The sequence below is a fragment of the Apteryx rowi genome, unplaced genomic scaffold (genome assembly GCF_003343035.1).
Source record: "Apteryx rowi isolate R43461 unplaced genomic scaffold, aptRow1 scaffold_166, whole genome shotgun sequence".
NCBI lineage: Eukaryota > Metazoa > Chordata > Aves > Apterygiformes > Apterygidae > Apteryx > Apteryx rowi.
The window spans coordinates 1,452,848-1,465,111 of record NW_020447930.1 but is presented as its reverse complement, the minus strand read 5'-3'; the positions used below and the strand labels follow the sequence as shown (position 1 = coordinate 1,465,111).

Genomic DNA, 12,264 nt, shown 5'->3' with positions numbered 1-12,264 from the left:
GAAAGTTGCTTTGCCAGCCAGCAAAGCAGACAAAGACGACACTTCAGAGGATACTGCTGATCCCTTAGAATGACTTACTGAAGGATTTCCACTTCTTCAAATCCCCATAGGCAGCTCAGAAGTTATAAAAGATGGTTTGGAGGTTAAAGTTGTAGTAGGGGAGCAGTTCCTAGCTGAGTGGTTGACGATTCAAGTGGAAATGGTACTACAACTAGGGAAGCGGGCATTAACAATGCAGAACGCGCTGGAACAGGACTGGCACTGAGTGGGGTAAAAGCATGGTTGTTGGAGTTGCTACTATAATGGGTAAAGTTATAGATACAGTAGAACTGACAGTATGTGATGTGACTACTGATGCTTGAAGAGCAGTTGGAAAATCTGTTGAAGAGATGAGTTTGGAAAGGACAGAAGAGCTTGCTGTGCTGTGAAGTACATCAGAAGGCTCCACTGTACTTGGTAATGCGAATGTGGAGTAGGTGGCTGCATTAGATGATTCCAGTGAAAAAAAGTCTGTAATGGACTGCGCCGACATATCCATTCCCCTTGGAGTTACATCTGTTTTCATGGTTATTTTGTCAGGAGCTGGCTCAATCCTCGTAGCAACAAATACAGGAGGTGTCTGAGGAAATCTCTCCGTGGTAGCAACTGTGTGAGAGGTTAACGATGAAAGTTTTGTTCCAGCTGCTGATTCCGTAGGTGTCACAGGTATACCTAAAAGGAAAATGCATGTTTCACTCCTTTTACTGGATTATTGGTAGAGCAAAATAGAAATATCTATCTATACTCAGGTCCCATTTAAATATTAACAAATTAGAGGACAATTTTGTGAAAAGTTAACTTGTCAATGACTGCAAAGAAAATGAATATGGGTTCCAGGTTGCCTGATGGCTTTAAGGAACTCAACTCACTCTCAAGAATTTTTCTGATTTTCTTTGCAAATGGAGTAGCTAATTTTTTTACTATTGAAAACCTTGATTTTGCAGAGCAGTTTTGAAGCAACAAGGGAGTTCTATGGAAAATTCTGTAAATACAGACTAGTAAAATATTTGGAACAAATAGATTAAACAATGTGTTGTCTTCTTTTATATCTTTGGATGGCAATATATTATATGTGAAAACTTTGTACTGACAAATATCAGGCATAATGTGATTAATTCAGACTTATAAAATAAAAAAGGACTATGTATAAAAATGTAATTATTATTGTAAAAGAATACAGTATCCCCAAAATAAGTGAATAATGTGGTATCTTCACACACCAGAAGTTATGAAATAGATGCACTGGATTTGTTACTGGTGGCTCACCAGCTGAAAAGCCTGAACTCCTCACTGCAGCAGCATTTTTTTCATTTGGGATGTCTCTCATATACATATTATACAGAAGCAGTTATATAGCCAAATCACAGTTGTTGCGAGTCTAACACCATGACAAAAGGTTGAGTTTTACACAGCATTAGAGGAATGAAGGAATTCAGCTTTAGGTATGACTTGTTTGGATGTAGGATTTTGGATGAATGGGAATGCAGTGTATGGCCCAGGGAGGCATTCTTCAACAGAAGAATGTTCTGTTAAAACATTTAATAGCAAAAACAAAGTACATTTGATTGAAAACTTTAATGGGATCTGTAGAGCGATTTGTAAGACTAGACAAAATAATAAAACGTACTTACAGTCTTCTGGATAAACACATTTAAGTGTGACCTCGTCAAGGATCATGTTTTTGGGACAGTATGGCAAACATCCTTCAACCCTTTAAAATATTACACAGTTATTTCTAAAGCAGAAGTGGCACAGTAGAAATATAAATTAGTTTTAAACTAGTTCAATTTGGCAAAATGAAACATTTCAGTGTGCCTCTGTCAGAGTTCTGAGAAATTTGTAGTGTAATGAAGAATACACAGTATTTTGAGGCATAATAAGGTCAATAAGACATTGAACAGCTTAACTCTGTTTCTAAATCATTAATAATCCATTCTTCAGACATGATAGTTTTGGAACACTCTGCTTCTGACAACCCCGTGGGAGTTCAGATCCCTAAGCAAAAAGGTTTCCAATGAGACAAAGAACTTCACTACAAGATCACTGCTCAGATTTGAGATATTAAGGCATTTATATTGACTTTATAAGATGCCTCTCAGTCTTGTGTACCACCACAGAGCAGGAAAATGCAGGCAAGTCCATATCTTCCCTTATTTTTTAACTTTTTATGTATTTTTAATGATAAAATCATTAAATTAACAATCAGTGTACCCATCTGGAAAAAGCTAAGGAAGACAACAGAGGAAATATGTTTTAGGAATGTGTCTAATCTTGAACAGCATATGCCTAGGGAGATATGCTGAAAATCAAAGTATCTTTTCCACCAGATTTTGTGCCCTGAATTTTAGACAATTTTTCTTTTAGTTTGTTTTACAAAAATTGTGGTTCTGTAGATGTCAGAGGAAATCCATGTAGACCAAAAATTTTATTACTACTAATAACTAACAAACTAATATTGGCAATGTGAAATCCCTTACATCATGCCAACCTGCATCTCTAATGATAAAATTCCATCTTTTTACAGGAGGGGGCGTAGTTCGCCCTTACTTCTTCAAGTTTTGATCTGTCCCTTAAACACCAGAAAGATGTAGTCTTACAGCAACATGGTTTCTGTGGTGTGAATGAATATATCATCACAGAAGGGAATAATCTTCATTTCATTTTATTTCATTATTTCATTAAATAGATGTCTACATAGTACTACCAGAAGTTAATCACCTAGGCTAAATACAAACCTTCTTTCTATTTGTTCCTACTTGTATCTAAGGATCACATATAAACAGGAATAAATATAATGGGGAAACAGGATGCTTGTTACAAATGGTTTCACATGACTTGTGAGACTTGTTCAATTCTTGTTGCAATGCTATTGAAATCTGGATGAATAAAAATTAATGAATACTGCAGCGGCAGCAACTTGCAGAAAACATATGGTACACATACTACACAAAACAATACACTAGCAATACTGAGTTTAACGTGACTTACGGAGGAAGAAATTTACATGCTATTCCTTCAGGATCACTACATGTTTTAAAACAGGGATTAGCACAAGGTTCATATCTCCATTCACAAATCCTTCTATATGGCACAGATGCACTGAGTTCTAAGAAATAAGGAAAAAGTATCATTTATGCACTGTGTAGTCAATAAACTATAAATTTATAGTCTTTTCTACAATGTACATTGGGATGTTCAGAAAAATAAAATGCTGAAAACAAAGTACAGAAATTCTCAAAAACTTCCAAATAGATGAGATTTTGTTCATTTGAATAAGTATTTCAAATTCAATCAAGTTAAAAGATACTGAAGCATCAAAGGTACAAACAGCCACTCACTTTTAACAAAGTATTTGGTTAAAAAAACTTAAAAATTAATTAAACATAGAGTATGTACTATTGGTTTCAGGAGCAACAGAGTTACCCCCTTCATTTACCAGAATAAGTATCTGTAGCTCACTAACAGGACATTAACACGCATCTTTTTATGACATGCCACATTCATTTTGAAAGAATTAACAACGAAAATGTAGTCCAAAGATGAAGTGATCTTCATAGTGGAAAAAAATTGGAAATAATATTGGAGGTGGAATGGAAGACAAGGACAGAATAGTAATCAAAAATAGGAGAAAATGTATTTGTTATTATTGTTGATGAAAGCAAGTCCCTCTGAAGGCTGTCTGCGAATAGATACGCTCCACTCATTCCTGGGGATTATGCAAAACTTACCTTCAATACTAAAGCTACTTGAACGTTTGAATTCTTCTGAATCATCATACTTTGCCACTTTAACACCAGATGATGTGAGAATGATGAAAAAGCCTTTTTTACTGTGCATTTCAAAGGCACTGAACCCTGGACTCCAGAGGCCTTGGTGGTGGAAGAATGAGGCTTGTCTCCGAAAGGAGGCACTTGCCTGCCACTGTTCCAGCCCAACACTTTCATTGTCATATACATACAGAAAGTAGTTTGGTCTTTCAGCAGATTCAAGGGAAACGAGAGAAAGAGCTGCCACAAACAAAATATAAGGCTGTTACCTGTAAGTTTTTCACAGAAAAAAATCTAAAAGCAAGATTACAAATCGTATACTGGCTGTTAATCAGCTCATTTTAAACAGCTGCTTTTCAAAAAAAAATTCCAGTTTTATGTAGCATAAAAAAGTTAAAATTGCAGACTCTAAAGGAAACTTCAAATAACATAATCCAGCCCTCACCAAAGAGATAATCAGTTAGACTAAAACTACATTCGTATAATCAGCCTTCGATATAATTCATAAGCAGCCTCAGATTGTGACATTCTCAAATTGTGACAGTTTATTCTCAAATTCAGATAAAAGTCTAACAGTTCAACTGTGCCAAAATTTTGCTAATAAATAAGACCACGCATATTTTGTAAGAACAAGCCTGAATTCACCTTGAGGTCTGTTTTTTACATACAGCTATTTCCAGGAATACAGTAAGAAAACCTGCGACCAAACACAAAACATTTATATTTACTCTATCCTTGCCTAGAAATCAAAAGTGAAAAAAAATTTCTGAAAATTTCAAAACTTAAAAGAAGGCCAACATCAGATTTGGTTGCCAACTCGAATAAGATCTTTGAGTTTCTTTCATTTATATAAATACTATCTCATCCCTTATAGATATGAAAACTACCTGTGAACTGCCTAGCTACAACACATATTTTACTTACATTACTTACATCTGTTAGAGAATTTCACAAGACTTCATTAATTTTTCTATTTTATACACTTTCCATTTTCAAAATCATATCTAAAAACCTAATTCCTCCACTGCAAAATTGTCAGCTGCTTGTGAATATAGTTCCAAATTTTTACTGTAAAGACAGCCCTTCTCTGCATTGAATTTTGAGAGTTTGGGATTTTTTTCAACAAATTAAACTACAGAAAGCAGTCTACAGAAAGCAGTGGCAAAGTCTGTATTGACTTCATTGACACAAACCCAATATATGTCAAGAAATGCAGAAGGAAAACTATTTAAACATATTTGGCTTTGGTTGTATACTTTGGATATGTCTCTGGTAAGTGAAAAATAGAGCTCAGAAATAGCTGTTAGCTAAAGCAAACTTCTCTCTACATTGTCTTGAGATGCTGCACAACAATCACGCAGGAGACAGGCTGATGTTCTAAGCTGCACATTTTATACTGCACTGAAAGTCCCCCAAAAGAAGAAAAGATACAGCAGAAATGGCTCTACTGGAGACAAATATATTCCTGCATTCATCTTTAGAATTGATACTCACTAGCTACATACACAAAGTTTTCCTATTTCCGGTTATACAATCTAATTACATTTTTCTCACAAAGGAATTCTGCTCACTCGTATTTTGTAACATTTCCAAAATAATCTTTTAAAAGTCAGCTTTAAAACTGGCAGCTAGATTTTCCAATATTTTTTTCAAAAAAATCAGCATTCCTCCTCAAAACTAGAATGTTCGCTTCCTCACTTGTTGTGATGCTTGAAAAATGATTCATATAGTTTGAAAAACATGAATTGCCTTAAAAAAAAGTTGAGAACACTTACATAGATCTTTATCTTTGAAAAGTCCTGGAGTTATCACGAAACTAAAAAATACATTTCCATATGCTCCAGTTCTAGGCAGGGGAAATATCCTTCTACTGGATATGTTAGCTCCTATGATTGTATCATTCTGTCCATAACTTGCCAAAATATATGGTCCTTCACCAAGCCCTAAGAGAAGAAAAATCAAATGTAAAAAAAATAATCATACTCACATAACATACAAAACCTAAGTCTTAGTTGACAGAATATATTGCCTTAAATATTTCACCATACCTGGAATCAATTAAGTTTGGAACTACAGCTCAACGCCTCAAGGTATTATGCTGGAATATGTCTGTGTCTTCCTGTTTAATACCCTTATTCTTTGTTTGCTGTCCAGAATACAAATAACCAAAGTGAGCATGAAAGAGTGAGGGTAGCTATCTTCACACAATGACATGTACAAGAAAGTAATGCTGCTTCCTTATGGTATGTAGTCTTTTACATGTCCATATTTCTTTACATTGGAAGATGAACTGAAGAACTAATATTATTGTTCACAACTAGGCACTGAAGCTACAGCTTTCAAATTATAAGGCTGTGATTCAACTTTTGACAGCAATAATGCTTAAGCATTTGTCTTCTTCATCCTCTCCCACAAACCATTTTCTTCTTTCCTACTGTCCCACTTATGCCATCCCAAGAGCTTGGGGAGGGAACCTATCCAGCTGAATAATAATCAGCTGAATTTTCCAATCTGGTTCACCACATAGTCATCCAAAAGATCATGCCAATATAAGAGTGGCAACTGCTTCAGCCCGTAGCACTGCCAAAACGTTGCTTGCCAAACTACACCCACACTCCCCACAGCAAGCCCTGGGAGCTACTACTGCCATGCTGGAAAGGCGAACAGGGATGCATCCAGTTAGAATAACTTCAGCCTTTACCCCTCTGAAAGAATCAAGAGCAGCATACTTCTAAAACCTTACCTTGTGAGTGATAAACAAAATCTAAGTTTCGTGAAAGCTTTTAATCCTTTCAGTGGAAGAGCTGAACCCCCCTCCCAACCTAGGACAGCTCCAATGCCAGTATGGCCACAAGAGGGAAGGAATGCTCATAATAATGAGATTTGGCTCAGTAGGAAGTTAGGCACCAATTTTTGAAGAAAACTGCATGATAATCACTACTGTTTTTATATGGAAACTATGGTGGAGCTCACACGCATATGAAGCTCACAAGTTTGCCACAAAATAACCATCTTTACAGAGAAAGTGGTAAGGCAATTACAGACTGTTTATTCTAAATCCTCTGGCTTTTTTCCTTCTAAACTAACAGATATTTTGCCTGTGACTTCAGCAGAAGCAGGACTGAGCTGTAATCCATAAAGTTTCCATAAAGATTCCACAATTTGACATCAGGCAGAACAAAAAAGAATCAGAGCTGAAGGAGGAGCCACCCTACATCCCAAAAGGTGTTTAGGTGGCACTTGATGGCCAACACATGCATAAAGTCATCCTTTGCTTTCTTTTTAAATAAGACAAAAATCCCCTATTGCAAGGAATATCATGGAAAGTTTGGTATACCTAGCAGGATTTACATGCTGAAAAGTACTGCGCCAGACCCTTTGAAGGAGAAAAATATCTGTCTACTGTATGATGCTCGCTACAGGATGTGAGTTGCTAAAAAGGACATATTGAAAGTCACACTCATACCATTGCAGTTAGCCAAGTTTCCCTTTCTTTTTAATACCTCTGTTCCCACAACCCACCTGCAGGGTATCCAAATCTAAGATGGGGTGCCACAGAAATTACACAAATATCACTCTAATTTTAAGCTGTTTTTACAGTACAATGCTTGTGAGATTTGTCGATAAAATCTTTTATCCTACCAATTCCAAAATATAACAGGCCCCGGTTCTGGATCTTACAGTGCAGACACAAGCTAACATCCTTGTAGTGCTTCTCCCTGACTTCCAAGATATGCTTCATGGCCTGGTAGTTCACCTACGCTCACTGACAATAACAAGCTCAGGAGCTGAGACATAGGGAAAACCAAGACCATTCAGCATAATGAGGCCACTGACTTTAACCCATTAAAAGTACAAGCAATCAGTTAAAAGTACATACATCAGTCAAAGTAGAGCTAGAAAAAGCCAATCAATGAATTCAATTGAATTCTTAATTGAACCAGAGCAATCTCTTCTACATGTCCTCAATTTCAGAAGGAAAAACAAAAAGCAAGCCCCTTCAGAAGGCAAACCTAGAAGGTAATTATATTGTGTGAGAAATGTTCATAGAGTTTGAGAGTTTTCTATTTTTTCTAAAAATCATACCAAATTAATTATTAATTCAGTATCATTAGAGATGAAGTATATCTGCACCATTAATTTTTGAAGAAAAATGCTTCACAGTTTCACCATACCAGAAACAGTTAGTTCAATGAAGTGGAAAATAAAGTGGTAATAGCCATGTAAAAAACTTGTAAGATGCATACTAATTTGTCAGTATTTGAATCCCTTACTAATGTAGCATTGTCTCTTTATATTTATACAGGACAAATCTCATGCAGTACATGAGGCACATGAATATGGCACAGAGAAAGAGTATTTTTAGATATCCATAACAGAACAGCATGGACGAGTGAGCTCACTTTTTGGAAATTATTTAATTTTTCATTTAACAATGATATATGTGACAAGATGTTTTGAATCACCTTGAGCCGTTCTTTTTCCTTTTAAAAGGGCATTAATAAAAAGAACAGTGAAAGAGTCCATGATACTATCTGAGTATCAATGATTTGGGACAAAACCCAAAAAGTTAACAATAGTAGCAATAGTAGGTTCCCCAATAATCAACTAAATCTTTCATGTTTTGACATCCTGCCTCAGCAATACCCTGTTTTCATTTGTTTTATATTATGGTACTACACCAGCAAACACCTGTAAGTTGATTTCTGTGGGAGGGCAGTGGGAAAAAGTATTTTTGTTCTGTGGAACTCAAGATTACATGGGCCATGTCCATGCATGCACTTGCTTCCAGTGAAGTTTTACTGTCTCTGAATAGGCAGAGTAGAAGACCTTTTTTATGGATCAGAGGTCAGGTTATAAAAAAATCAGTATAATAACATAACGATATTAAATGGGCAAGGAAAATGTGCCAAATGACATACAATGTTCTCGGTTCATGCAAGTCATCACTCCTTTCTAACAGACTTGAATGTTCAGTGAACTCAGGGGACTGTGACTATGTAATCCTACCCTAGGGAAAAGGGAGCAGAGAAAAGAGGTAACCTCCAACACAGCTAACAGTGAGTCTTCTCAGCATAAGCAATAAGGCATTTTATTTTTGGAGTGGAAGGTATCATGTTTCATCTGAGATGACAGATGTTTGGTTTTGCTTACAGCTAGGATGCTCGTTTCCATGCAACCTTTGTCTCTGGACACACAGCTGAAAGATCCAGGGGACTTGCTTTGGTGACATAGCCAGAACAGGAATATTGAAAAATCATTCTGACCCATTACAGAGAGAAATTAGCAAACTATATTTTCTTCCAAGGTTAGCCTGAGTGAACTGATTTAAGAGAAGTGCCTCTTGGGATTTTTTTTCTAATTATTTTTCCTCTTTTTTTTTTTTTTTAAAGGGAACACAAAATAACTTTGAGAGAGAGAGAAGATCACAAAATAGCATATCATAGAAAGAGAGACTGTACATCAAAGATACCTTCTATACTCTAGAGCAATCAATGTCTGAACAACTAGCACATAGCGCATCAGATGGTATGCTGCAAAACACGGATGGTAAGAGCAACAAACTATATAAAAATGAGGATGAATCGGAGAGTAATATTAAACACTACATACCTTGATTGTAATATTCACAGTCATAAGCTAAAAGAAATAGAAAATAAGCATATTATTATCAAAAAGTAGCAGAAGATCCATGCGTGCCAGCACACTGAAATCCTAAAAATGTAAAATACACTGTGATCACAGGTAGTTTCATTCTCCTTAATGTATTTTAATTAGTGACTATTTCCTTAGGCTTTTATTCAGTGACATACAGTTATATTTAATTAGATGTGCCAGGACAGCAGACCTGAAGCACTAGTTATTTTATAGCTGAGAACTGTTCTCACTATGAATTAAAAGTAAAATGTACTTGCAGTCCCACACAGCATTTTGAAAGTACCCCAAATCTTGCGTACCTTTGCCTTTTAAACAGCCTCCACATTAACATACCCTGAACACAGCCAGTATTCTTTGGTAAGACAGTAAATTGAGGTGTATATGAGTAACAGCTGACACAGCTTGAAAATGTGAACAAGAAGTACATTTATTATCCAGCCACTTCTGTCTTATTTCAAGACATTTGGATCGTGGGACAGCAAAAGACCAAAGAAACCCCCTTCTCCAGAGGAGCTCAGACCAGGTACATACCACAGAGCGTAGGAGACCGCCAGTGAATTGCTGCTCCTTGCTGACAACACTTGTAAGCATAAGCTGCAATACTGGTACACAAGCACTCGCAGTCCCCTCCAAGATTGCAGTTACATGTATCTGTATGACAGTTTTTGACAAAAGAAGTGACATCAATCTGGGGAAAAAAATAAGAAAGAGGCCAGGTGACTCGATTGCACTAGCTGTACAAATTCCTGTCATAGGAGTTTCAGCAGGAGCGCTACCTCTAGAAGGATGGACTGAAAATACCATATTTTCTAAGGTTTGGATATATTCCTTTATGAAATGTACACTTAGAATGATCAGTTTATACCTATATTACAGACCAAGAGAAAAGTTTAATCACTGAGTGTTAATAAATATGACTGTCCACACACTTACTATTTCTTGGTTCTTGCTTATTGAAGTTGGTAATGCTGCTTTTATAGGGCAAATACTGCCACCTAGAGTCATCCTGTTAGTTTTGCATGAATAACGATAAAATCAGAGCTGCAATAGCGAAAGTATTTTATTTTACTTCAAAAAAATATATATTTGTAATGGTTTTTTTGGTCAGGAAAAGGAAGTTTAAGCACACTGGTGATATTTTGTAGAAAAATATTTCTACATTTATCAATATTTTAATACTCTTTCCCCCAGATCTTCATTAGCTCAGAAATCCACTTTCTAACTCTAAAGTCCTATCGAAGATCAAAAACTAACAGCAGGAAACAGAAACATTACTTTTTATTTTTAAATAATCTTTTCTGTAATGTTGAGCAATCTTTTAAAAAAAGTATTCTCATTTAACATAGAGTAATGTTTAATCACTGCTATTCTTCAATTTAGAATCAATTTTAGACTCTAATTTAGTTCAGTTTTAAAGGACTTGAATGGCACGTCAGCCCAACAGAAATAACGTCATAGTAACAAAGCAGCACCTCTCAAACACTGAGACGGCTCCTGAGCCGGCAGTTGCTAGAAGCTGGCAAGGATAACAAGATTGTTTTTCTGTCTTTCATGCTTGAAGTGAGGAGAGATGCCATTTTGCTTGCTTATTTTTTCTCTCATCTTTTTTTCTTATTAAAATGGAGATAGGACTGGGATGGGCACATAGGAGTTAACTCCATTGCAAATAACTTTGCAGGCATCACCAAATAGCAGCCCCGGCTCCAGGGTGCGACCCAACTCCTGCATCTATGGGATGGCATGTCTCAGCTTGGGTCAGTGGTATCTTGTTTTTTTGTGACAAGCTGGGAAGCTTGGATCAAAGCTCCTGCTGAGTTCAGGAGTTATGAGGAAGACCTTTTTCCTGCAAGTATCACGGCTCCTCAGCCCCTGCTGAGTTCGGTGCTCAGCTGGGCAACTGCAATCCATCAGTCGCTGCCAGTCAGAGAGGCAAGATTTTGTCTCCCTGAAAGGAAGTTTTCCAGCCTCAGCTGAACCCTGAGCTCAGAGCAGTCTGGCCCCGCCAGTCCTGCAGAGAGGAGCTTGCTCTACGCACAGCGGCATCCCAGCCACCTACAAGGCAGGACTGACTTTGAGAGCGCTGTTCCAAGTGCCTACCAAGACCCATGCCTACGTAGCTTTCTGTTCCTCTCGTGCCCCAGTGCTGATCTCTGCTTGGACTTTTTCCCTGGGCATCCACTTCCCTGCCTGTGCAGCCAGTAACGAAACAGATCTCCTTGATAGCAGCTTGCTTTGTTACATTCGTAAGGGCCATGTTTTCACACACTGATGAATAGGTTGTAAAAACACCTGGAAGTCATTTGCTTTGCAGACTGTTCCAGGCAAGATGGATATGTGCATGTGAAAATACCTGACTGCTAATTGAATGTCATGTTTTGCACCTGACATGAATTTCTTAACAATTATGCCAAATCCTTGACATAATGTTTGAAAATTTTAATCACAAAATGGGTAAGATAAGGAAAATGAAAGTTCAAGAGAAAAAAATCTTTCTTTATGAGTTAGTATAATATGGCTCCTTAAAGACTCTCAAAAGTTCTGTTTTTATTTATTGCTTTCCACTTTGAAAATACACTTATCGCTATGTTCTCAGGCACACGCTCAAAAAATTCTTAACATACTAAAGTCAACATTAATAAATCTCCTGGGTTAAGCTACTACATCCTCCTCTCCAGGCAAATTCCTAACCATATTGATATCAAACTTCAGTTCTGAAAGTCAGGAGGTTCAGCTGGGATGTCTAATGATCTCATTTGTATTCATAGTCAGAAAGAAAACAAGGACTGAGTCAAGAGAGTCA

At 36.8% G+C, this 12,264-nt stretch overlaps 1 protein-coding gene across 1 annotated transcript in view; it reads right to left on the bottom strand.

Moving 5' to 3' along the window:
• Positions 1-12,264, bottom strand: part of OTOGL (otogelin like) — a 96,661-nt gene that overhangs the window by 29,816 nt on the left and 54,581 nt on the right. The window contains exons 30-36 of the mRNA XM_026060175.1: positions 9,996-10,152; positions 9,420-9,446; positions 5,582-5,749; positions 3,768-4,046; positions 3,028-3,145; positions 1,671-1,750; positions 454-711 (exon numbers count right to left, since the gene is read on the bottom strand). Of these exons, the coding sequence (XP_025915960.1) occupies positions 454-711; positions 1,671-1,750; positions 3,028-3,145; positions 3,768-4,046; positions 5,582-5,749; positions 9,420-9,446; positions 9,996-10,152 (1,087 nt within the window). The remainder of the gene's footprint in view (positions 1-453; positions 712-1,670; positions 1,751-3,027; positions 3,146-3,767; positions 4,047-5,581; positions 5,750-9,419; positions 9,447-9,995; positions 10,153-12,264) is intronic.